The sequence below is a fragment of the Caloenas nicobarica genome, chromosome 14, assembly GCF_036013445.1.
Source record: "Caloenas nicobarica isolate bCalNic1 chromosome 14, bCalNic1.hap1, whole genome shotgun sequence".
Lineage (NCBI taxonomy): Eukaryota > Metazoa > Chordata > Aves > Columbiformes > Columbidae > Caloenas > Caloenas nicobarica.
The window spans coordinates 13,571,257-13,597,532 of NC_088258.1; the positions used below are offsets into that span (position 1 = coordinate 13,571,257).

At 40.6% G+C, this 26,276-nt stretch overlaps 2 protein-coding genes across 5 annotated transcripts in view; one reads left to right on the forward strand and one right to left on the reverse strand.

The window, feature by feature from the left end:
- KATNIP (katanin interacting protein) overlaps window positions 1-6,539 on the reverse strand; it is a 57,339-nt gene extending 50,800 nt beyond the window's left edge. For all 3 annotated transcript variants that reach the window (XM_065645045.1, XM_065645047.1, XM_065645044.1), the window contains exons 1-3: window positions 6,323-6,539; window positions 5,668-5,744; window positions 3,585-3,754 (exon numbers count right to left, since the gene is read on the reverse strand). In XM_065645045.1, coding sequence (XP_065501117.1) covers window positions 3,585-3,754; window positions 5,668-5,729 — 232 coding nt within the window. In that variant the 5' untranslated portion in view covers window positions 5,730-5,744; window positions 6,323-6,539. The remainder of the gene's footprint in view (window positions 1-3,584; window positions 3,755-5,667; window positions 5,745-6,322) is intronic.
- Window positions 6,540-6,642: 103 nt separating this feature from the next.
- Window positions 6,643-26,276, forward strand: part of GTF3C1 (general transcription factor IIIC subunit 1) — a 43,006-nt gene continuing 23,372 nt past the window's right edge. The window contains exons 1-17 of one of the 2 annotated variants that reach the window (XM_065644794.1): window positions 6,643-6,875; window positions 7,679-7,888; window positions 8,058-8,234; window positions 9,330-9,473; window positions 10,047-10,143; window positions 10,625-10,748; window positions 15,274-15,432; window positions 16,081-16,196; window positions 17,704-18,025; window positions 19,154-19,365; window positions 20,065-20,204; window positions 21,937-22,090; window positions 23,061-23,164; window positions 23,403-23,587; window positions 23,957-24,232; window positions 25,176-25,321; window positions 25,740-25,837. In XM_065644794.1, the coding sequence (XP_065500866.1) occupies window positions 6,655-6,875; window positions 7,679-7,888; window positions 8,058-8,234; window positions 9,330-9,473; window positions 10,047-10,143; window positions 10,625-10,748; window positions 15,274-15,432; window positions 16,081-16,196; window positions 17,704-18,025; window positions 19,154-19,365; window positions 20,065-20,204; window positions 21,937-22,090; window positions 23,061-23,164; window positions 23,403-23,587; window positions 23,957-24,232; window positions 25,176-25,321; window positions 25,740-25,837 (2,885 nt within the window). In that variant the 5' untranslated portion in view covers window positions 6,643-6,654. The remainder of the gene's footprint in view (window positions 6,876-7,678; window positions 7,889-8,057; window positions 8,235-9,329; window positions 9,474-10,046; window positions 10,144-10,624; window positions 10,749-15,273; window positions 15,433-16,080; window positions 16,197-17,703; window positions 18,026-19,153; window positions 19,366-20,064; window positions 20,205-21,936; window positions 22,091-23,060; window positions 23,165-23,402; window positions 23,588-23,956; window positions 24,233-25,175; window positions 25,322-25,739; window positions 25,838-26,276) is intronic. The other variant, XM_065644796.1, reaches the window with a different exon arrangement.

Genomic DNA, 26,276 nt, shown 5'->3' on the forward strand with positions numbered 1-26,276 from the left:
AGCCAGCAGAAACTGGCACTATCTATAAAAGAAGCAGTCGTCCTACAAAGGTCATAGAATCACAGAAAGATTTAGTTTGGAAGGAACCTCTGGAGGTCACCTAGTCCAACTTTCCATTCAAAGCAGGACTTACTTCAAAATTAGATCAGGTTGCTCATTACAACTCTCAATATCACTTTTTCTCTTTTGGATTGGCCAATGCTACACATACCTGTGCATGTTCAGAGAATTGATATGGGCAAGTTTTAACTGAGGGAAAACATAAAAGAAAGATTACTTTTAACTGTAGTCACCTGTGCAATTTGGTTGACCATTAGATTGCACAAATGCTGGTACAAGCAGGTAGGAGAGAGCAGGCACAGGGTAGGACCATTCTTAGGGGAAACAGGGTATGCTTACATCAATTTAGAGTAAACATAAAATTAAAGAGCAAGAATAACAAGAGGTTGTCCTATTGCTTCAGCACAAAGCATCTATCTCTTAGGCCTGAAACAGGACTAAGAACAGAAAGAAAAAGGAATGGACTGCTCCAAGGAAGAAAAACATCCCTTCCGGCTGGAGCTCCTGCTACTCCATTACACTATTCCTACATAACTCCACAAATACTTTGCAGTCATTAGCATTGGTGCTGATTGCTATGGGGCTCTTCTGGCACTGAGGGTGAACTGTCCTGAGATTACAAGGCTAGAGGTGTGGTCTGATTCACTCACTGCTTTGGGACAGAACTGGAAGCATCTTGCACTTTCACTTCCTAAGCAATCCATCTCTTCTATGCAACTGCCCAGAAGGCCACTCATGTACAGGGGTAGGATAGGACTCATGCTACCACTGCTGAGTGTTTGGTTCTCAGAATTGTTTGAATATTTTGTGATGGATTCACATGACCAGGTCTCTCTAAACCAGGCAAAAAAAAAGTAGTTCAATTTCCAGGCAGAAGGCGATACAGCTGAGCTAGTCATCTGTGCTACAAACATTACTTCAGAACAAAAAATGTCCTTCTCATGGGATGGATGGGATGCGAATACCAACCACTACCTGTTTCGGCACACAAAACAGGTCCACTGGTGTCATCGCCTTGGAGACTTGAGCTGACAGTGCCTGTTCTAGTAGCTAAGAACTGAGTTTCTTCTTGAGACTTTTTAAGAGCTTTACTTAGAATTTCAAAAATGGTTGAGCTCTTTTCAAGAAAAAAGTTAGAAAGAAAAATACTATTTATGATTTGAAACTTGAGGTGGAAAACCCCCAATCAATAGTGCAGTTAGAGACACCAGAAACTTAAAGTCTGGTTAAAGTAACATTAACAAAATACCCTTCCCCATCATCAAAATATTAGTCATAATCAAAGGTGACCCCATGCTACCCTTCGTGACCACACGGACGTTCACTGGAAGTACATATGTAGTTGTGAAACTATGTTTGGGTTCTACACCCAAAGAAATTACAGTATACCTAGAGACCAGCTTCATTACCTTATAAGCCCATTTACTTTTATTCATTTACCAAGCCTGAGCATAAAAAGTTTATCAATCACAGTTATCATTAATTACTCCTAGGGAACACAGACAAAGAAAACAGTCCAGACAAATAGATTTATGACGACACTTTCAGGAACCTCAAAGAGGGATTTGTGCCCATTCTGTATTAAGTATCACACATTCCTGATTTTTCACTCAAGACTAATCCTGTAGATGGATGCTTTAGAAATAAAAAATGATGCAATAACTCTCGGGGGAGATCAATAGAGAAGAAAATTCTGCACTGTATCTCAGCTAGAAATCATTTCTGTAAGTAAAATCACATTCAATCCTTGAGAAGAAATGCCTAGAAATGAAACAGACCACAAAATTGCTCAGGTACTACCCCCAGGCAAGGAGTTTATACATATCATTAATGACTCCCACTCTAGACTCTAGTGGTAAAATCAAACAGAATAAAAATGACAGGATGATGATTTAGTTGATATCTTTCACTGCAGCTACACATGTTTAAAATAACAACATTGCATAGCTAAGAAACAACAAAACACTGAATTCTCTTCTGCAGAGATAATGCTACTGTCTCTAAGTTGGTGGAGAGAAGAAGGGAACAGAGACTGACACTGAAGTCTTTAAAGGTCCAAAGACAAGCTGAAGTATTCTACATTAACTGCATCAAATGGCATTAAGCGGCCATAAAACAAACAGCTTTGGTTAAGCTTAGAGATGGCAGCTGCAGAGCAGAACTTCAAGAGGAAATGTCTCTTGACACAGTTCTGTTACAGCTGCTGCCACAATATCCCTGCGCAATTTTTGGACCAATAAGTCAGAGGTTGTTTCACACCCTCTTTAGCTACCTAAAGGTATATCATCCCCGTATGACAGAGCACACAATTTCCTTCTTTTTCCAGTATTGAAGAACATGAACTTTTTTGCATCTTTACATGCAAGTTTTTACTTTCATATAGAACAGTGAAACCAGGTGACTAGCTCATTCCCCATCACCATCCCATATAATCTGCAAGAAATTATATCGATAAGCCTGAACACAAACTTGAAAACAAATAGTATGTACTCAGCGTAGCAGGAAAATAGAGGGAAAAAAAGAGATCAAAGTTAGTCATAATTAGAACAGATATTGAAAGAAAAGTTAGTTTCTGGTATTGTTGACATTAATAAACTTTCAATCATAATAAATTATCATATTATGCAACTTTTTAAACTTTTCATCTTCATTTTTAAGAAAAGCTTAAGCAGACACTATCTACACAGCAACAGATTAAAAAGATCCACTCTAAGACAAGCTGTAGCAAGTGTGAGGTTAACAGACTAAGGTTGGTAAACTGCCTTACATAGGGATTTAGCAAAATCAACTTTATTTTCATTATGCTAAACAGATTAGAAGGCCAGTAAGCTCACACTTTATACCTTCATACATGCAAAGTAATCCTGTCACAACATTGCTCTCTATGACTGATAGAATTAAATTAGACGTAAACCACACATTTTTAAATAAAGACAGCTAATCACTGGCAGAAAATGGCAGGTTTTCTTTACTTCAAATATTTAAATAAAGATTAGCTATATTTTTAAGACAGCTATTATAGCTTAAACATAATTTATGAGCTTAATGCATTATTACTGGGTATAATTTGATTATAGTCTATGTCATCAAATGTCATTTGTCTACAGGACACCAGACTTCAATAACCAGATCAGATAACATTGGAGTCCATCAGGTCTTAAAGTCTTCGAATGGTGTTATGTATCAGACAAATGCATACAACTGTTTTACGCCGGAAATTTATATACATCTATAATCTTCTAGTTTTAGTTATAACTGTTTGACAAATGGAGAGGTGAGGAAATTAAACTTTGGAATTAGACAAGGATCAACTGAGAAATCAATAGTGTGTTGCAGAGACTGTTCCTTACATACAATCAGCATAAGTGCTCTGATTAAAGAGTCCCCCAGAATTTCATTCCACCAAGTTCAAATGCTATTGCCCCTTTATCAGTCTGACCTTACCAATTGAATTACAGCTCTGATGAGTAAATGTTTAAAATAGTTCTAGACTGCAATCTCTGTAAAACTCTCATGTAACTCACCATTTGTCCTGTTGGTCTTTGTCTCATTTTTAATGTAGCCATGTGAGTTGATTCTTCTGCGGTAATTTCTCAGCTCTGAATTAGCTCCATTCAGATACAGAGAAAATCCTTGTTCTAACTGCTCCAGTTTGATTTGTATGGGATCCTTTCTTTTTAAGCATCTCAGTAGCCTGGATTAGAAAGCATAATAATTCATCTTTACGCAGTGCATATACAGATGGTCAGATTAGCAATAAATACAAAACCACGCAATGTCATAAAGCTGAAAAATATGTTAATAGTTCACATAGCAATTTTAGAATATAGCTTCCAGGACATGTTCCTGTTCTGTAATGCTTGTATGAGTACCCGTATGCTGTGACATGCAAAGTTTCATTGAGCCTCTCCCTTCTGAGACTTTTTCCTATGTTGTTTCTCATTTCACATTCTTTTTTCCATTTGGTATTTAGTACAATTAAAATTTCTTCTTGAGACTTTTTAAGAGCTTTACTTAGAATTTCAAAAATGGTTGAGCTCTTTTCAAGAAAAAAGTCAGAAAGAAAAATACTATTTATGATTTGAAACTTGAGGTGGAAAACCCCCAATCAATAGTGCAGTTAGAGACACCAGAAACTTAAAGTCTGGTTAAAGTAACATTAACAAAATACCCTTCCCCAGGCCCAATTTCAATAAAACACACACCTTCCCTCTTTCAAGTCTCATCTTCCCTCCTTTCACCATGGGTTATAGTCAGCCCATCCTAATTCCTTCGGTGAGGGGACATGCAGGCCAGGAGGTTGAGGCCACGTGGGTAACAATTTCCACCTGCTCCTGTGTGCTGCTTCTGCTTCCCTCTGACTCCAGGGTGGGTCAATCCACACACCAAAGTCCCCCAGGGGTGTATCTGTTGTGACACGAGTCACCTCGTTCCAAGAGTGTCCCCCCAGTTGTGTCCCCGGCAGCCCCATAGCCAGGAGCACTGCACCCCTGACAACCACCACTCTCTTAAATCCACCCCGGCTCCTCTGACTGGTGATGTTTTGGCACATGATGGGCTGTCTCTGTTAGTTTTGGATCCAGCAGAACCTGACCTGCCCCACCACAGGTTACACTGCAGCCCCCGCCACCCAAAACTGCCAGTTCCATCCCAGAGAGGAACACAGCCGGTGTCCCTGTTCTGCCTGGTGCAGCTGCCACCTGCTCATCACGTTGTAACTCAGCGGTATTTGTTTCCACCAAAATGCAGAATTAGAGCTCTGGTAATAAGGATGCAGGTTGTTTCAATCATTAAATAATTTGGTTTTATCTTTTCCTAAAACCGATTTAGGAGATTACATAAGAAAGAAACCCATGTTCACAAAAATTGGCTGTTCTTCTAACATAATTGTGGCTTTTGTAGGTTTTTTTCATCTTTTCACCAAACCATTCAGTTTGTTATAGAATTTGAGTAAAAATCTTACAGCTTCTGGTAAAGGAGGGAATCTGACAAGAAAGTTCTGTAGATCCTTCTGAATTAACCTACGAAATTCATCTGTGTAGGGTACAACGACAGGAAGGTTCACAGGAACAAAGATTAAAAGAAATGTTTTAATGTTGTCTGAAAGATAATGAAGTTTGCAAAAGCAATCTAGATGTTCTTATCTCCCACTTTAGCAGAACCTGACTTTGCACATTTAACTTTAGCAACTTTTGCATGCAATTTTCTGTGTTTCTGACAACATAAAAGTCTTGCCTCATAACAACCTCGCACAGTGTGAGCGGCCAGTTACTTCATGCTCTACAACCTCTTGCTCTATTAAAAAAAAAAAAATCTTCTCTGTAAGCCATGGAAACAATATCTTATTAATAAACATTTGTATTTAAAAGTATGCTGAAGAAATATTGTGGTGTCCTCTAGAAATAAAAACTTCAATGTACTTAGCAAATAAAGGGAAGAAAAGAGAATCACCTGAATGCTTTAAGACACGGCAAGTCAGACTTTGCATCACAAGTTTAAAACCCAAGTTTTTAAACTAATACTCACAACTGCTGATATTAGGTACTGTATTAGAAAGTACACAACAGATATTGCATTCTCGATGGTGGAGACAATTCTGTATCTTACCGGTTTCTCTGCTGAAGGGATATTAAGTATTCATCATGTTTTTCATCAAAGTCAGTCACCATGTCCTTAATATAAAGCTGAAATGAGAATATAATTGTCACTCTGAAGTATAGCAATGATTTCCTACAGGGTATCACTGGTTTTGCACCCTCAGTAGGCAAGAAAGGTATAAACCGAAAAGAGCTTCTCCTTCAACAAAGCATAAAACTCTCAGTGCAGTAAATAAAGTTTCTGAAGAACAGAGGAAAATTTACCTGTTGTGCTTATTTTTCAGAACCCTTCACAATTTACCAAAGAGCCTACAAATTATAAAAATGGAAGGAATATGCTACAATGAGTTTATAACCCAAGAACTGAGAAGCAAGTCAATCATGTAAGATGATTTTCCTGAATTGTTACTGTTGATGCCGTCAGTTAATTCCAGAAGTTATTCATAGCAGAAGCTGTATCCATTTAAAGTGTTTAACTGAAGATTTTACCTTGCTTGCCTTGCAAGAAATATGAACTGCTACAGCAATTCCCACCACGTATCCCAGAGTTGCTGCTGCAAGTTGTGGTAGGGTGTTCTCTTACATACTCACAGGCTTACGCTTATCACCAAAACATTTAACTTAGTTCTGTGCCAAAAAAAGAAACCACATATTTTGTCTCTTACCGCCTACGGAGTATCTGTGCTAAAACACGGCCCTTTCCCGCGCCCTCGCTGAGGTAACACCGCGTTGGAGCTGAACCGACCGCCCTCCCGAGGGACTGAGCAGGGCCTGGGGCCCAACGCCCCTGCGCTTAGCGCCGGCACCACCGGGCTCAGGAGGACCCCGGGGCAGAGGCCCCGCCGCACGGACAGCCCGCGGCGGCTCGGCGGGCACCGCGGCGAGCACAGGCCGGGCCGGGCCGCTGCCCTGTTTGTGCGTTTCCTTGGTTACCGTCGCAGCTGGTGACCTCACTTCCGGCGCGCCGGCCCCGCGCCCGGAAGCGGCGGCGGCGGGGATGGAGGCGCTATGGGCGCTGCTGGACGAGGTGGCCCTGGAGGGGCTGGACGGCGCCACCCCGGGCGCGCTGTGGCACCGCCTGGGCACCCGCTCGCCGCCCTTCCCGCTGCCGCTGGAGCCCGACACGCAGCAGCTCCTCTGGGCCGCGCTCAGCGCACAGCCCGACATCAGCTTCTACCTCCTCCCGCGGCCGCGCCCACCGCTCCGCCCGCACGACCGGTGAGGAGCCCCGGGGGGACCCGCCGGGCCGCCCCGCTCGGGGCCGCCGCGCTCTTCCCTTCCCTTCCCGTCCCCTCCCTTCCCGCAGGGGCTCGGGGAGCGCTCGCTGCTCTGCCCGGGGCAGCGCGGGGCTGGTTCTCCGGCCCCGCTCGGGCTGTGCTGAAGACGCTGGAGCAGCCGGTTGGCGGCAGGCAGGGAGGAGCTGGGGTTTGCAGCAGCTCCTGTGTACGAGCCCTGGCTCCATTTCAGTTCTAATGACTTTACCACTCGAGTACAAGCAGAATCGATGCGCCCCACTTCATCTGGGTGGATGTACCTGGTGTTTGCCTTTTCTGTACACTAGTATTTATATTCAGAATCACAGACTGGTTGGAGGTGGAAGGGACCTCTGGAGATCTCCCAGTCCAACCTACCTGCTGTAGCATGTTCATCAGAGCAGATCACACAGAAACGTGTCCAGCCGGGTTTGAATGTCTCCGGAGAAGGAGATTCCACAACCTCTCTGGGTGGCCTGTTTCTTCTATAGGTTTATTCTATTCCCACCACTTCAATATCCTTGAACTTTTGAAGATCTAATAATGTATTCCCCTCCTGCCTCAGACACTCTGCATGCTGGTAAGGTCTGGTCGAACTCAAGGAGTGCAGCTCTGCTCTTTGTGTTTTTTCCAGTTTTTGAGGTTTCAACAGGGTTGTGCTTTTCCAAGATATTTCATGGAGGTATCAGCATTGTTTGTGACAATCTTATATTTCAGTTCCAAATTCCTCTTGCTCGGCTAAATGTTGGCCCTCTGCTTTTATTTCAGATACGAAGAAATAGACCTTGAAACAGGAATACTGGAAACCAAAAGACATCCTGTTCCATCAGATGATATTTATCCTGTCCACATGATTTTGGATAACAAAGATGGCATACAAGGTTCCTGCCAGTATTTTAAAGAAAGAGTAGATATCACTGATCAAATAAGGACAAAGGATTTGCAGCCTTGTTGTACCTATGTAGAAGCTGTTGAAAAGTGAGTGAGATCCTTATATATGGCATTGAATATTTTTACCTTAAGTTTTGAAATTAAGTCTTCAGTTAGTGCAGATTATAACAAAAATAGTGTTTGTGGGGGAATGTGATTAAACTCTCTGTTTTTATGGAACTAATAATAATTCATTACTTTCCCTTCTGTTTCTTAGATGGGGAGAGAAACTGGTTATTGTTGCTTCCCAAGACCAGCGTTACAGAGCTTTAATAGGCTGGCAGGGGGACCCTGACTTAAAACTCCCTGACTTCTCCTACTGTATTTTGGAGCGTTTAGGTCGTGCTAGGTGGCAAGGAGAGCTTCAGAGGGACCTTCACACCGGGGTTTTCAAGTGAGTTTATATCTTGCTGTTATTTTATGAATTAAATCAAAGCTAATAAGTTTCCACTGGTTATTTGTGAAGATCTTTCCACTTAAGAATTGCAGTTTATTGATTTAAACTCATGTCTGTTTTGGTAGGGCCTCATCCTTCCTACCAGGAGCACTTGGTTCTTGGAGCCTGTATCACTAAAAGTTTTCTGATCTCTTCCTTGCATTCATTTTACTTCCTGATACTTTCTCCTGGAATCAGAGATTGTCTTTTGGGTCTATACATGGGTTTCTAGTCTAAAGCACTTTTTCTTCAAATTTGGGATGGAACCATGATTTTTATTTTGTTTTCTAAACTGACGAGTCAGCATCTTATCCTGCCAAAGTTCTGAAGACATTCTTGGATGCCCACCTTTTGTCTCCAGCGTTGGCCCTGTGCAACATCTTCTGTATGACCTGCATGGCGGCCTGAGTTACCGGCTCCCAGACTAGAGCACGTATTTCACTAACGGAGGAGCAACCTCTTAGAGAACTTCTGGCTTTGTGTTGCGGTGCTGGAGAACATTAGCACTGCTGTTAAGCATTTACTGCTTTTAGGAGACGAAGCGTATGTACCTTACATAACCTACTGGCATTGTTTTTTTGCCACTTCGGAAGCTGTTTTAGGTAGCCAAGCTGATGGGAGCAGAGAGGACAACTTTTGTGGATACTTTTCTGTCAGCTCACCAAGGAATGAGATGGATACCAGAGCTATGACAAGGGGGACAGTGATGGTAGCATAGCCAGGAGTTAGAAGGAGAGGCTGGAGAAAGAAGGGATGGGGATACAATATTGGTCCAGCTGTCTCATCACACCGTGCCACGGCACTGGGATTTTGCATAGAGACTGTAGGTTAAAATCAAAGGTATTTCTCTCCATTTAATTGGATTAACTATGAAAATCAGTTTCATAGATTATCTTGATTTTGGCACTTCCTAATTTTGAGATTGTCACTTTGAAAATTAGCATGTTGCTATGACCATAGGTAATTTAGGTAAAGTGTTTTGGGATACTGGATAATTAGAATTTATTTGCAGAAGTTCCCATGCCTATAGATATCTTGCCATCTTTTCTTTAGAGTGGATGCTGGAAAAATTCATTATCACCGAAGAGTATTGGACAAAAATGGTCTCATAACAATGCAGTCCCATGTCATAAGGCTACCAAGTGGAGCACAGCAACACTCAATTCTTCTACTTCTGACTCGCTTTCATGTTGATAGGTATGTGCCACTCAGATGTTTTAAAGATCTCCTGGGTAGACACTGACCTTGTACTGTGATGAAAGTTTGCTCTGTTGTCACAGAACTGTCAAAGTGTCCTGGTATTGCCCCTTCTCAATGTCTTTATTAACTCCTTTCCCAGATGCTGGACAGTGAAAGCTTGTCTTGGAGCTGTAAGCAATAGGATATTCTAGTGCCTGTCACTTGCCTACAAAAGCCTAACTCTTATTGTAGCATTAATCATTCTGTTAATTTTGAGTGTTCTCACTTCAAACACATTTCTAGTAGATTTTTTTGGGGGGTTGTATTTTGTTTATGATTAGAACTTGTGCTTCCGTGGATTGCCAATGAAGTAACAGCCTGGGCTTAGTCACTGTTCTGTCAGTTGGAGTCTCTTGGTGACACATTCTCTCATGTGCTGTTTACAGAAGGAAAAGAAATCTCTAATTCCTAAAACAATCTGAGAACACTACAGCATACTTCTCTAGTGACTGACATTTTGTAAAGGTACAACTCCAGTTTATAGAGTTACATGCATGCTTATGTGTAAAATAATTTTCTTTTCTTGGTTAGGAGGAGCAAATATGATATTCTGATGGAGAGGCTCTCAACTGCACTAAGTGCTCGTTCAAACCAGATGGAAACATTAGGAAATTTGAGGGAAGAATTGGTGAGAATCATTACTGCCTTTCAAATTCTCACTCTCATAGAATCTAGATGATTAGTATCGAAGGCAGTCATTCATACTGTCTGGTGTTTAAAGTTGCACAATATTTTGGGGTAGGGTATCAAAAGAAGGATCTTAACCTACTCAATCAAGTTACTCTTGCTGTTTGTGACAAGGAATGAGTTCTGTTCGAGCCACAGTTTCAAAAAATGTTTGTTAATAGGTATCGTCATGCAGTTCTTACTTGCAGGATGCTGCTGGTTGCTGCTGCTTGTTTGGACGGTAGAGTTGAAGGGATAGAACACAACCGAGAAGTATCTCGCGCTCTGCCTGGTGTCTGCACTAGCAGACTTTTAATATCCTTTGATATGCTACTCTAAAATACTGTGGTTTAAGAACAGGCAGCATGAATGTCTTTGTTACTAAACACCTAGAGGTGAGACTTCTGGGCTACAATGACTTTTGCCATTTCTTTTTGCATTAGGGTGTTTGTGAGAGAACTTTCAAACGTCTCTATCAGTATATGATGAATGCTGGCCTAGCCAAGGTGGTATCTGTCCCGTTACAAGATATACACCCCAATGGAGGACCCTACAAGACAAAGAAAGGTAAATAGAACCATATTTTGCTTACTTTTTATGTAATTACATTCATGCCATTCTTTCTATAAGGTCCAAATCTTAACTTTGAAGACGTGTAAGTGAAAATCTGTCTATGCAATTATGTGGAAAAATGTGTTAATAAAACTAGAGCACTGCAGCCCACTTGAATTAAGCATTTGTTCCAGGCTTTTAAGAAATGGATGCAGGCAAGTTTGTTGTGGATCAGTGTAAGCTGTTTCAGCAGATGGTGACTGCTCAAGCAAATACAGAGAGGAGGGACAAAGAGCAGTCTGCTGACTTTACAGGTTGAAGTTGAAAGACAAGTCAATAAACTTGACAAAAATAGATTAAAAGTTATATAAAACAAAAAAGACCATTATGAAATAAGAAGCTAAAGAAACAGACCATCTTAATTACGGCTTGTGCTGAAATTATGACTTTTGCTGAATGACATCAGAATGCAAAGTTCTTCTGGAAACTTTCATACCAAATTATGAATATGAGCCTCCACAGCACTCACTACCTTGGAATTCTTTAAGTAAGCAAGATAGCCAACAACTGCTGTTCAAAAAAGCTATTGTCTGCTGAGGGATAGTTTAAAGCATAACCACCTTTGAATTCAAAGTTAATAGGTTTGCAAGAACTGCTGATAACTTTCAAACATGTAGTGGAAAGACAAAGAAGAGCAGGACTGCATGAAGAAAGGGGAGAAAAGAAAGCAGCTGCTCTCAGAAAAAGATGCAGATAAAACTTGTGTGAGGAAAAAACTACGAGAAATAATAATAGAAAGTATGAGGAAGGATAGTATCACTAATTGAATTAATGTAATTGCTTAAGGAATCCTAAGAGGCAGGGTTAAAAAGCGTTCTAAAAGATGAACAGTGTTTTTCAGAGATGCAGTGAACTGAGTGTAGGGAAAAAAAATCCAGTATGAACTAAACATTGCAAATTATATAGTCTTTGTGAATAGGAGTGATCATAAAGGAATAAGTGAAAGAGCCAATAAAAATGTGAGAACTTCAAGAGGATGAAAGTGAATGCCAGTTACATGAAGTTGGATTGAGTCTCTTAATAAGACATCAAATTCCTTCAAATCTTTTAAGTCTGGAGGAAGGAAATCTCTCTGTAGGGAAATTGTGTTATGAACAAAGTGAAGCAGCGGCCAAAAGCAGGTACAGCATCTAGCATGGTTCAGAGAGAAATCTCCCGTTGTACTGTATGAAAAAGGGAGTGATTTTATGAGTTCATTTGTCATGAAATATACAGATCCACCTGCTTCCTGTAAGAATCACAGACTGGTTGGGCTTGGAAGGGACCTCTGGAGATCATCTAGTCCAACCCACCTGCTAAAGTGGGTTCGCCACAGCAGATCACACAGGGTCACGTCCAGGCGGGTTTGAATATCACCGGAGAAGGGGATTCCACAACCTCCCTGGGCAGCCTGTTCCAGGGCTCTGGCACCCTCACAGTAAAGAAGTTTCTCCTCATATTCAGATGGAACCTCCTGTGCTTCAGTCTGTGCCCATTGCCCCTCATCCTGTCGTTGGGCACCACTGAAAAGAGTCTGGTCCATCCTCTTGATACCCACCCTTGAGATATTTATAAACATTGATGAGATCCCCTCTCAGCTTCTCTTCTCCAGGCTGAACAGACCCAGCTCTCTGAGTCTCTATTCATAAGAAAGGTGCTTCAGACCCCTCATCATCTTTGTAGCTCTGTTGGTCTCTCTCCAGTAATTCCTTGTTCTTCTTAAACTGGGAAGCCCAGAACTGGACCCAGAACTCCAGATGTGGCCTCACCAGGGCAGAGCAGAGGGGGAGGAACAACCTCCCTTGACCTGCTGGGCACACTCTGCCTCATGCAGCACAGGTACGATTGACCTCTTGGCCGCACGGACACTTTGCTGGCTCAACTGTCAGTGGGAGTTCTACACAGAAGAATTCATTTAAGTTCAGAGTTTCAAGAAGGCACTGGAGATCCTCAAAAATATTCTGGAATGGTTCAGTGTATAATAAAACATATGGGAAAAATTACAATCAAATTCTTACAAAATATGTGTTGTACGTAGTTAATGCATTTCTGGTCTGAGTGAATGTCTTGCAGTGGCTTGTATGACACAGACACTTTTAGTCACACCATTTAGTATTGTCATTGACAAAAACCTAGATTCTCTCTTACACTTTGAGTATTATTGCACCAGGTTATATTTGTTTATACTTCCTCACACAGAATTAAGTTTCAGAGATGTCCTAATGAGCTGAAGACATTTGCAAATAAAATCCAAAATAGTAGGTAGTATTTCTAAAAGAGAGAGCTTATAATCAGTAGTAAAAACATCTAATTCCAATTAAAGAATTTATTTAGAAGACAAGAAAATTCAAGTCCACTTATAAACTTGGTAGCAATCCACAAGGCAGTAGATGTTTCTTGTTTTGTCATGGATTGGCACAATGGCAACTGCATTTACTGCTTAAGTATGTCATGAAAAATGACACCTGATGAATCTTTCACTTGAAGGATAATTCCATCTTATAGATGCAAAAGCTGAAAATCCACATAAATGCCTTCAAAAACACTAGGTTTTAAAGTAGGATTAATTAATCATAGCTGATTTTCATTGGCGATCAAGATAGTTTAATCTCTAGACTTATACAGGAAAGCAGATAGAAATATGTGGGACACACTGAGGATGACGCCAGAGCATCTGCTATGGGAAGCACATTATTGGGCAGCAGGAGCTAAAGTAAAAAGAATTGGTTGGGTTTTTTTGTTTTGTTTTGGTTTTTTTTCCAAATACTGCTTTGAGTGAAAATTAATGGGCTGTAGAAACACAGAGGGTGTGATAACAATGCCTGCAGCCCTACCAGAATGTCAGCACTTAATTACTGTCCTAGGCAGTACCTTAGGATACCGGCAGGGAAGGAATTCAGTGTGAAGAAATACAGTGGAATCATCTGGCCCGGAGCTCAGTCACATGATTAAGTTACCGCAGATTAACTTCATGTCAGCTGGGCTTCAGTAGCTGATCACATATGTAAAAAATAAAGTTCTTTAACTGAAACCTTAATGATTTCACCTAAAGCTTTCACCTGGCATTTTTCGCAGCAGGGCTGTACCAGAGGAGTAGAGGCAGCCGTAGCTGTTCTCACCCAGTGCTGCAGGAGGAATTGGCTACTTCTGCAGCAGCTGCTGAATCACTGTAACTTGATCAGTTGGCAATGTGCACCGAGTTCTAGCTTACCGCTGGTCTCTTAAATTGTTCAGCAGGAGCTGAATGGCACTGCTGATAGTGGCTCATCCTTATATCAGGGAGCAGGATCACGGCAGCTCTCCTGGAGTCATCTGTCCCCACTCTTCTGTGAGATTGCAGAAGGGTAAAGCAGGTGGAGAGCTACTACAGCACAGCCAGCAGACAGTAACATGTTAAGATGTGGAATTGGATCATATGAGATTCTTGTGGCTGGTGGGCAGCAGTGTGTTCTGTTCTTGTATATAGCAACCTTAGATTTTGTGTCTCTGTTTTCATTGCATGTAATTCCAGTACACCATACATGTTAACAAACCTCACCGTTCCCCAGGTGCGGAGAGCAGGTTAGGACTTTGGACAAGAAATGTAGACGCTTGGCTGCTCACACGTGGTTGTATACAGAGCTTCCATAATATAACTGCTAGCATGTGTTGTGGAATCAGCAGACAAAGGCTGAGAAGAGCCTCTTCTCATAGTGATTTTGGAACTGTGCAACGTAACTGTACATTTTAGTTACACTCTAAGAGCTCACTGGATGGGGTAGGACTGTTCTATTTGATCCTTTTCTGCAGGGTGCTAGTTGTTTGGTGTATGCTTCCTCCAGCATGTGTGCATGCAAATACATAAGGTGCTAGGACACAGGAAAAACTATATATTTTTATATATATATATTTATATATTGGGAACTGGCAGCAGCACCTGATAGGACCCACCAGCTGGCAATCAGTTTGATCACTTGCTGAGGAAAGGCATCCCGTATTAAGGAACAGTTTCGCAACCAGGTAGCTTATTGTGTCTTCAAATGTACGGTTCTCTTTCATTATGTGGTTTGCATGTATAGAAAGTAAAAAGTGCTTTGAGTCTGTAGAAAGAATGGAGGGGGTTTATACCCAGTGAGTGATCCCACAGTCATTTATGTGTTCTGAAGATGTAATACTGTGGATCAGCACTTAGGCCTTTCGTTGATTTATTTGTACTATTGAAATTTCTCCTGTTACTGCAGTGTTTTCCACTCCACTCATAAATCACTGTATTGGGCAGTCCTAATGTTGACACAGATGGGAAGGTTTAGAGCATCTCAAAAATTCAGCTAGTCAGTATTTTGACAGAGTCTTATACAGGGAAAAGCTCTTGCAAACCATTTCTAGAAATAAGCTGTTGTCTTTGGTCTTTTGTGTTCCCCATTGCACAACTACTTCTCTGTGCTGCTGAAAGAAGATGGTTTAAACATGCGCACACACCCCCCATTTTGTTAAGAGTTGTTCCTAACATTCATGTTCACAGGGACTGATGTCATGGTCCATTGCCTTAAATTACTAAAGGAATTTCGGAAGAAAATGGAAGATTATAATGATGATGACGAAGAAGAGATCATCACAAAAGCTGTTCAGCCTGTGGATATTGTTTGTGAAAGGGATATGCTCACCCAGGCTTATGAGCTAAGTAAGTGATGTAGTGTGACATGCTAAAGACTTTTCCCATTGCCTTCTTATTCCTTCTATGTATAAAAGAAAGATACATATTGTGGTGGTGAGATTTTGAAGTTCTGATTGCTTTTTATATATCAGAAAGTGTCAATTTTTCATGGAAAAGATGAGCTTTATGTTCAGATAAAACTGGAGCTGTAGGTGCTGCCACCCAGTCCCTGGAAGCTTATCAACTGTTCAATGCCACCAAACAAAGGCAGCATGGGAGAAACAGGGGATGGTGGTGGGGTGAGAAATGGTGATGAAGAAAACAGTGTTCCTTCTTCTCCTACCTTTTTTCCTTTCCTAATGAAGAAATGCGTATCTGACTGTGGAAAGCTGCCAGGGGAAAAATTCACCCCTGCTTTCAATCTGAAGCTGTCACCTTCAAACTTCATTCTGCTGGGGCAGTGCTTTGCATAAAATTGGGATTTATGGCAGGATTTGACTGTATATTGCATATGTCTGTGAAAATGTCTTTAGTTGTTAGTAGTGAATGTTAAATTTTATAATCTGGCCTGTATAGTTGTTCAGAGCAAATATGAGTGTATATACAAATGTATGTATATGTAATTTAATCAGATTATTTCCTTGAGATATTTTCTAGTTTTCCTTTCTGAAACAGTTGAAAGTAGGGGAACCAAAGGTATTTCTCAGGCAGAAATTCGCTTGGCTATGAATGTGGGGAAGCTAGAAGCAAGGATGCTCTGTCGTCTTCTGGAGAGGTGCAAAGTTGTCAAGGTAAGGTTAAAATAAAATAATTTAGGCTCTTCTTGAAACTGGAGATACAACTGTGGTAACTGTGGTAGTATCTTACAACATTGTTACCCTCAGACAATAGAAATGGCAGGGACCTGAGAACCGGCAGTGAAAAAGTCCTGGTGAGATTGAAAAGAGTTCAGTTGAGGAAAAGGTACATAAGAGGAGCGTCTAAAAAGTATTAAAATTTTAACCTACTGTAATCCAAGGACTAGGCCTAGTTGTTGTGACATATGTGCTCTTCTAACATGTCTTTACTTTGTTGTTTCCTGGTTAGCTGCCTTGACACTTAAGGGTTTGCTGGACCAGATGTACAAGTATTTTACATGGGTTTGTGTTTGGGTGCTTCACTAATGAAGATCATGCGGAAAAATTGCCCGTGGCCCCATGTTTGCTGTCTGTATTGAGGGCACGTTCTGGTGAGCCACACCAGCGGGTGGGATTCTGCCGAGCGCCGCTTCACAGCATTCCAGAGAAACACTGTCCCCCGTGCCATGAACCAGGTCTGCTCTCCAAAAAGAGACAGGGCAGACAAATGAGCCTCAGCTCTGCCTCACCCGGCCCCAACGACTGACCCAAGTCACTCACTGTAGTCAGTGGTGACCCAGGTAATCTGGGGACTGGTACTTTGTGGAGATGAGTGTAAATGTCTCTCAACTCAAAATAGCCACTTTACTTAATTTTCTACTATAACATAACTCCTACTTTGCAAGATCCTCTACTGAAGGATCTTGTCCAAGACCCTCTGTATGTTTAAAATTATCAATCTACTTTTGAAAGTACCAGTAAATTCTGGAAAAAACAGTTACTTTTGTAGAGTTTATAACGATTGAACTCCTTATTTCCAGGTATTTCAATTTTTTTTTCCATTTCAACAAGCCAAACGAATTCAGCTGTCATTTATCACATGCACCCACCTGCCCCTTTCCACAAAGGCAGGATAATCGCCATCTTCCCTCAACAGAGAATTTTTTTTTCTAAGATCTGGTCATTTGGTAAGAAACTTCTATAGAATTAAAAACAAACAAATTATATAAACCATTGGGATGTCTAAACATACTTTTTCCAAAGACAGCTGGGAAGATGAAATCTTCCCTTATTGTGATAGGCTAGGTGTTTGAGTTTCAAGATACTTGAAATCAGCTGTTGTAGAGGACAGGGCATCAGCAGCTCCGCTTCAGTCTGATTCACTCTTGTAACTAAGACATTGCAGTAATTTTTCTGAAAAAAAAATATTTCCAGTCTGAATACATATAGTTTGTTCTTCCTTAGACTTTTCTACATCCCATGTACTGTAGGCGGTTCATTCTAGTATGCAGGTAATGCAGATTTAGTTATTTTTCAAGCATGGTATTTCTTTTGATTTCTATATGTTAAGGTTAGTCAACATTTTTGTTATTTGGAAAATTTGCCCACTGTTGGTGCTGGAGAACAGACTGTAAGAATGGAGAAGTAAGGTGGTAAAATAACATTCCGGCTGTTTCCTTAGGGTTTTATGGAGGATGAAGGTCGGCAAAGGACAACGAAGTATGTTTCATACACTTTTGCAGAGGAGAGTGATTTAAACCGTCAGTTTGAGAGAGAGAAGGCTCGGAGCGAGCAGTTAGCTACTGTTACTTTGGCTGTAGTGCCAGAGGATTCTCCACCTGTGGAAGATGTGTCTCCTGGTGAAGATGACACTTTGGTCTCAGAATCTGACAATGAAGAAAGGAAAGATAGCAAGAAGAAACGAAAAGGTCAGAAGACCAACTCTGGTTCTCTGTTGAAATTAAGTTTCCAAGATGATACCCATCAGTCAACTCCAGCTAAAGGTAGATCATGATTCTGAAATTTGGAAAGAACCTTGCATTTTTCTTATAGATCCTTTTATTAAAGAAAAAAAAGATATGCTGGTAGCTTCCGTTAAAGTTTTTGATCATATCTTTATTTTTACACTTCTCGTTCCACCAAAAGTCTTACGTTTTAGAATACTGTAGGTGTGGTAATCTCTGGAGATTCTGGGGGCTGAAGTGTGCTCTGATGTTTGTGTGCACCAAAGAACGTTTCTGACTATATTATTTTATATGTAGCATATAAAAATTCTTCTCCTTTAGCAGTGGTTTCTTCCAGTTTGAAATATCTGGTATTGAGCCTTAGACTCTGTGCAGAATGTATTTGTTCATGTACTGATGCAAACCTTCAAGTGGGATGAGTTTAAACATAGCAATGCTGATTTTTCGTCTGAGAGCAGATGAGGTGGTAACCAACTACTTTGAAGCAGCAATACACTTGGGATGACTTGACCCACAGCCTTACTCGCCTGAGCATATTGTAACAAAAATGTCTCCTGAAACTAATTGCTTCATGTTTTTCTTTAGTTGTTTGGAACATCTTAATGTGAAAGCTACCAGCCTCTTGGGGACATATTTTAAAAAGGATATGGTGGTTTATTTTATTTATTTATTTTAACTATTTGAATGTTCCTGCAACTTCTCTGATAAACTCCAGTGGAAGACGGGAGAACAGATCTCCATTTCTTATGTAGATTATCATTGCAGTAGTACTAAATCCTTGTTCTTGTTCTGCTTTGAGTCTGAAAAGTCAGATTTCTGGCAGAACTTCAGAATCTTTGTGACAGAAACTCATCTTTCTTCAGACAGCAGTTTCTGGATAAGTTAATCTGGCCCTTCATGGTCTTCTAAGTCTGCCCTTGAAATGGCTTCTGCATGGAGAGAATCATTTGATGACAGGGAGTTCACTTTTTTTTAAAACTGTACTTTTGGAGGCTGAATGCAGTCATTCATGATCAAACCACTGCTTCCAGCAGGGTAGAATATGGGAAAAAATGTAGCAGGATGCTTCTAAGTACAGTTACCTGGGACTTTTATGGAGAGAAAAGCTGAACATTTACAGGAACTGTGAGAGCAGACCAATTACAAGGCTGTTTGCTCTTAAACCAGGCTCAAAGCTGACAACTGTGAAGTCTCAGGGGAAGAAGCTGCATTCCCCTCAAATTCTTGAAGAGCCTGAAGAGCTCCCAGGCAACGTTTTGGGTGAGAGTTCTACTTTGGAAGCTGTAAAGCAGGAGTCCAGTCTTCCCACTTGTGCTGCTTCCACTGCTGAAGACAGGGATGTGGCTGTGATTGAGGAGGTCAGACTTGAAGACCTTAAGGTAAGATCACGTCTTAGTATTTTCCTGTTGTTGTGGTTATCTGAGCTAAGTTATGTACTTTTACAGCAAGACTTCAAGCTACGTTTTTGTATTAATTTATGGCATTGTTTTTGTTTTTTAAATTTAATTTCAAAGTACATTCATATTTTGGCTGCGTTGTAGTTGTAACTGAAAATTATTCCAGGAGATGGCAAGGTAGTTGTAAGAAATACGGTTCTGGGTTAGTTCCCTGGTGCTCTCCAAATTCCCTTGTTGACTTAATGCGTGTTCTCACTTGATGTCTGTCTGTGCACACAAGTGTTGCATGTCATCTGGTCTGTCTGCTCTAGACCCAGAGAAATGAATGGGCTTCGACATAAAAGTGTAGCCTCACTGCCGCAGGACTGAGCCTGGGACAAGAAGCCTTTCTGAGAAAGAGGAGATGTTGGCTTGGACTCAGCATGATGTAAAGGCAGTTACCAGCTTTCTAGGCCTAAACTCTCAAGTCCAAGTGGCTCAGAATGTGGAATGGGCATAAATCTCTGCATCAAACTGCTTGGAAATCTTAGTTTCTGCCTTGGTTCCCTGTCTCTAGTTTGTTAAGGATAAATAAATGAAAACTCTTAATTCCTCAGATCCTAATGTGTGAGGAACCAGCGTTAGGCTGAAGACATTGAACATTTCATGTAAAATTTTCATTTTGTCCATACCGTGCCCTAGAAGATGTGCAGTCAGAAGAAGGAAAGGCGTTCCAAAGCTACAGCGGTGGAGAGATCTCATGAAACGTACAGGCTGCTGAAGCGCCGAAATCTCATTGTGGAAGCTGTTCGAAACCTCCGGCTAATTGAAAGCTTGTTCACGTGAGTTCATCTGAAAACAGTGTACTAGGAGCCTGATGCAGTTGGGTAGTAGAAGCACTACTTTAGCAAGCAACCTGTGTGCTTATTCCGTTGTTGGCTTTTCGTGTGTCTGATGGCACTGTTTGCTATCACGTTGGAGTGGATGGCACACGGAAGGTGTGTGGGGATTGCAGTTGTACTGAATCCTAAAAATTAATCAGCTCTTTGGAAGCAATAATAGTTCTCTGCAGATAATGACACAAGTGAATTTTTGTATGCTGTAAGTCCCATAAATAGAGATCAGAGAACCTTTTTCTCCATTCACAGTGTGCCAGTGCTTGGCGCCACACAGTGAGATACAGCACTCCTTGCTTGAGGATTCTTTCATCCACGTAATTTTCATTTCTGCATGGTTTCAAAAATATTTCATGTGTTATTATGTCACAGACTGTAGAGACTAAGATCTTCATATCCATCATCATTGGTCACTAGAATTCTAGCAAGGTCCAGAAAGTTTGCTTTTCTTCATCATTTTATGTGATGTAGTTATATGTCTTCTCCTGATTTGCCTTATCTGGATTAAAGATACTTCCCTGAACGTCTGTCAGCCTTTTAAGATTCACCTCCAAAGGTAAATGGAAATTCTGTTGCTCTTCTGGAGTCCAAGCTTCCAAATTGGCAGAACTTCTGTTGCAAATAGGATGGCACCATCCATTTTCTGTGTCAGCACATAAGATCCTGGCATGTCAATACACACAGAGCTGCCTGCTCTAGGAATTTAGTAAGAAATCATGGCTTTATTCTCCTCTGGTTTGAGAATTTTGAAACCTTCTGTTGTGTAGTTCAATTGCAGAGTGTTGTAAAATTAGAGCCTTGTCTTCTGGCACCAGCCTCATCACTGATTCATCTACTCACATCCAAGTGTGGGCTCAGAGGATACTTCAGGTCTCTGCTGTCCCCTTCAGTGCTGCCAACAGGCAGCTCACAGGTTCCCCAGCACTGGTGACAGTTCTGTCCCTCCCCAGTCTCTGCCAAGGAAATTTGCTGAGTTGTCACTCCAGTTACGTAAGTTACTAGGATGTGGTAGTCTTTTGAAAAAGATGAAGTCCGTGTGTACGCTCACTTATTGCCTCATTCCCTTAATGCCCTTCAATATCTTTTTCAGAATTGACTCTCCGGGATTGCAGGACTCAGAAGTAGGGCCTGGGGCACTTGTGATGAAGTGCATGAAAATAGAGATGAGGAGAGCAGGGTGTGAGTGCACTCCTGCAGACTGCTGCAAGGGCAGAAGTGAACGGGCTTCAAGTGATGGGATATGTGTATCTCTATGGTGATTGCAGGTGTATTTTCTGAGTTCTGAATGCCACTAATTCTATTTGCCCCAGGCTGAGCTGAGCTTACTAGTGGAAATATAAATTGCATATATTTAATCACCACTTTAAACAAAAGCTGGTTTTCCTGACCTTAGAAAGGCTGGATTCATAATTGCATGATAGCCACACACAGAGAAATCTGGCATTGAGAATTTGCTGTCATCACAACAGCAGTCCTCACATAAAAAGAGTAAGCTTGATTACAAAGAAAATACAGCTGAAATTTAAAGCTAAGTTACCAGTTGTCTACAGCAAAAGGGTAAAGTGAGCAGTGATTGCTAGAAGGAAAATACTGTTCACCCCAAATTCTCTAACAAACTGCTTAAGCCCAGCAATACTGCGAACTGCCTGAAATGTAAGGTACTTTTTGCATCTTTTAGGCTTCAGAAAATGGTCATGGATCAAGAAAAGCAAGAAGGTGTCTCCACTAAATGCTGCAGAAAATCTATTGTACGACTAGTCCAGAAGCTTGCGCGAGAAGGACTCCTCAGACTCTATCGTACCACAGTCATTCAGGATGGCATTAGTAAAAAGGTGACTGCACAAACCCTGGCAGCAGAAGCAGCTTTTCTCACAACCTTCTCATTTATCAAGATGTTTTGGACCTTTTTACTGAAATGACTTCACTTTTTGTAGCAGAACTCTCAGTCCAACTGCCCAGAAGCTACATGTCCTGAACTAAGCTACTGTGAAAACCAGATTAGTGCTTTCAATTATTGTGCTGCAGATAATTGTGCAACCAAGGAATAGTCCAGAGATCAAAGTCTCTGAACCTCCTTCTGAGAGGTTCTGCTGCTTATCAGTTATGCAGTTCATGGTTCTTTCCCTGGACTGTCAGACTGCAACACAATTCTATTTAATCCGCTTTTGAAAGCCAGGACTATATGAGAAATCGTAAGTTAGCTTCTGAGTTGAAATTTATAGAACGTGACCTGTTTTTTTTAAACAAAAATCCACTATTATCGAGGTTTATGGAAGTAAAGTGTTTATAGTTGTAAAGCTGAGACTTACTGTAAATCTAGTGTGAAATGTTTGTAAGCAGGGAGATAATCCGTTGAAAATTACCTGCTGCACAATTACTGTAGAGCACATATGAAATCTTACTAAACTGAATGGTGTGTGTACTTTCAGCAACAATATGTATCAGTTTGGCCTCATGAGGTATGACTTTTCATTTTTCCCTTTTGGCCTAATATTTGCAAGTTTAAATGTTTGTTCCTCAAATATTTCAGATTTCAAAAATCAAAAAAACCTGGGGTTTGTGAAACGACATTAACCGCTGATTGGTACAGAGACCATACAGTCTGGCCTCTTGCTTAATACAAACTAGCAACAGGAGTTTTGATCTAAAAGTGTTAATATTCAATGAATTATTAAACCTTCATAGGATTCATCCATTGTGGCTGTTAATTAACTGTCTGTTAATCTCTGATAATTTAGGCAGCTTATTAAGAGCCAATATCTCCATAAATACCTTTTGTTTGCTTTCTGCTGCTCTGAACAGGTAGAGTTTGTTGTGCATCCTTCAGTGAGTCCTAACGATTCTCTTGTGAAAAGTGCCATTGAGCAGGTGCGCTTCCGAATCTCCAATTCAAGCACCGCAAACAGGCAAGTTCCAGTGATGGTTTGGGTGCCTTGTGGGGAACCTGGCATATCTAGTGCATGTGAAAATATGCAGAGGAAATAAACACAAAGTAAGCAAAAGAAAAGAAATATCTCTTCTTTAGCAACAGACACGTGGAAGCACAGAGATGAAGCAAGGTGCTGACTATCTCCTGATGTCAGGAAAGAAGAGGAATTGAACTCTGCTTAATTTTTACCAAGGTGCTGTGTGGTTTTAATGCAGGATTAAAGTTCCCCAGACACCAACATCCCAGGACCACACAGAGGAAGAAAACCTGAGGCAAGAGGCAGCTCCTGATTCAGGAGAAACGCAAGAAAGCTCATGTAAAGCTGATAATAATAATCGGGCACGAAAAACTGATGAAAAAATGGGCATAACACAACTAAAAAACTATCATCCTGTTACAGGTACAGTTAAGTGGTTTTTATGTCATCTTTCACTTTCCCATTTATTATGAATAATCACTTTCAGATATTGGGCTCTCCTAAGATACAATTGTGTTTTTTCTTCTTTTATAGAAGAAAAAATAGGTTTATGTTAAAGCAGTCTTACTATCCAATATTTTCTTAACTGCTTTTTTTATTTACAATTGTAAACTGGAGTATTTGTGTTCACTACTACTTCTTTGCTACTTGTCACTTAATATTTGTAACTTATTTTTACTTTCAACTGCCCATTTCCTTCCGGTTTTCTTCACATCAGTTTTGCAGACGTAGATGTTTCTTCTGTTCTAATGCTCTTTTTATTTCTGTTCGGTACTTAATCTTCCTTCCCAGTTCCAGGACTTGGGCGTTCTCTTGGCTTTCTTCCCAAAATGCCCCGTTTAAGAATGGTCCACATGTTCCTCTGGTACTTAATTTATGGACACCCTTTAAATGAAACACGGCAAAAAGGAGGTAGTGATGGCGAGAAAAAAGGCAGCAGACAAGGCCTGGATGTGAACGCAGCTGTACTTGAACCACAACCAGATGGGACCTTAGAAATTGTGACACCTGTGGTGAATCCTGAGGTCTCTGCACCGGAGGCTGAAGTGGATTTGTCTAATCAAACAGGTAAGAAATGGCACGTCCTGACTTAACTACAGACTGTGCCATGGTTCATTGTAGTAGCTCCATAACTGTTTGACACTATGACCTCAATGAAAACATTTTAAGGTCGGAACACAATGCTTGAAAAAACTACTCGTATATTTTTAATTGCTTGTTCTCAAACTGAAAGGGACATCAAACAGGGCATTGTTCTGGATAGTGAAATACAGTAGGCTCAAATGATAAAAAGCTGGAAAGTTTGTTAGTAATTCAGAGAGAACGATTTGAATTCAGAATAATCTTGAGTAAATTTGGAGAAATGGTTTAGATTTAATTTTCGTAGGGATAGGTCTATGCTGAAGCCATAGTTAAATAATTACCTCTTTAACTAACTTATGAAATGTTGCCACCTTCTATTTCTTTTACAAAAGCAAGTCCTAGTAAGGGGGACAGGATACATATCTTCCAAAGTGAAAAAAGGATGTTAAAGGTAGTGGATAAGCTGATCTCCGTGTTAATGAGTACAGAAAAAGAAATAATTGGATTGCTTATCCAGAAGATATTTTAATATGCTGTAAGGATAGTTAAGTCTTAGAACAGATTGTCTTAGTGAAAAACGAAGTGTTACAAGGGCAGTGTGACTACCATCTTCGTACATGGGAATTTATAATGTTTGTTGCTTTCAGGCATCCTCTGAACTGTGTAAGCTAATAAAGAAGGGCAGATTTATTTTTAGGAGGCTTAAATGTGCTTTTCAAGAGTCCTCACCAACACTGAAAAAGCCTGCAAAAGGCCACTTTAAAAAAGATTGAAAATCAATGGATTAGTTAATTTTCAGGTCAATTTAGATTTTCAGATTTCTAGACTATCAACTGTCAAATGTGTTCTGCTTGAACACTCACAGTAAAACTTACTACAACTACTAGGTTTGTCCTGTCTGAACCTAAGCCAGTCTTCTCATTCCTAGTGTACGTGGATGATGCGTCGTGGATGCGCCACGTCCCTCCTCTCCCGCTTCACAGGGAGTTTGGATTTGGATGGGCTCTCGTTAGTGACATTCTTCTCTGCTTGCCTCTCTCCATCTTTATTCAGATAGTACAAGTCAGCTACAAGGTGTGGTGCTTTTTTGGGTTTACGTTTGTTTTACTTCAAAGTCTGATGATATCAACTGTACCTATAAGCAGTAGCAAATATTGTCTTAGTCGATTGTAACAAAGCTCACCATTGGAAAATAGATGCTTTAGTTCGTGATAGTTTCTTTTCCAGAAAAGTTAGTTGCTTTTACAGCCACACTGAAAAAATGTATAGCCTGGTAATACTGCAAATTCTTAAGCTAATATTTTGCAAAGAGCTTTTTATAATCTCACTGAATCTTCTGCCTCGTTGATATGCAAGAATAATGTTTAAGCATTTTACAAAAGCAGTAACATTTGCTTAGAAAATATTTCAGTAGGCAGTTCTGGTACCAAAGCTTGATGCTTTAAAGGATAGGTATATTACACATTTTAATTAACTTCTAAAATAATTCTAGGTGGACGGTCTAGAAGATTTTTTAAACGATCCACTAAAAAAGCACATTCTGATCAGATCTCTTCCAAGGTCAATCCGACAGCAGCTTCTCTACAAAAGGTAAGTAAATGCATCTAGGGAGGAAACAAGAGTGGTTGCCTGTTTTCTCAGTTATTCCCTGTTTGTGTCAAAGAGAACTTTGTTACTTAAGACAAGGATCATCAATCTTCTAAGGATAGTATGCCAAATTGTATTTTTCTCTCCCAAATAGAAGGTAATAAGAAACTAATAAACAATATTCATGCATGCTGTCAGGCAGTGTTTGAGAGCTGGGAGGTTCTGTCCTTCATAACTCATCAGCAGGATGTTACTTCTGTATAAAACATACTCCTGACTGCTGCTAAATTCAGAATTTAATAGAGTCTAAATGTTGCTGTCCTTCATAAATCTTTCAGAAGGTGCCACATTTCCCAGTTCCTGCCTCTTATACATGCCATTCGGTTTCCACTCATGCTCTCATTGGCATGTCCGCCATTGTTTGCCATTCCTCATCTAGGAG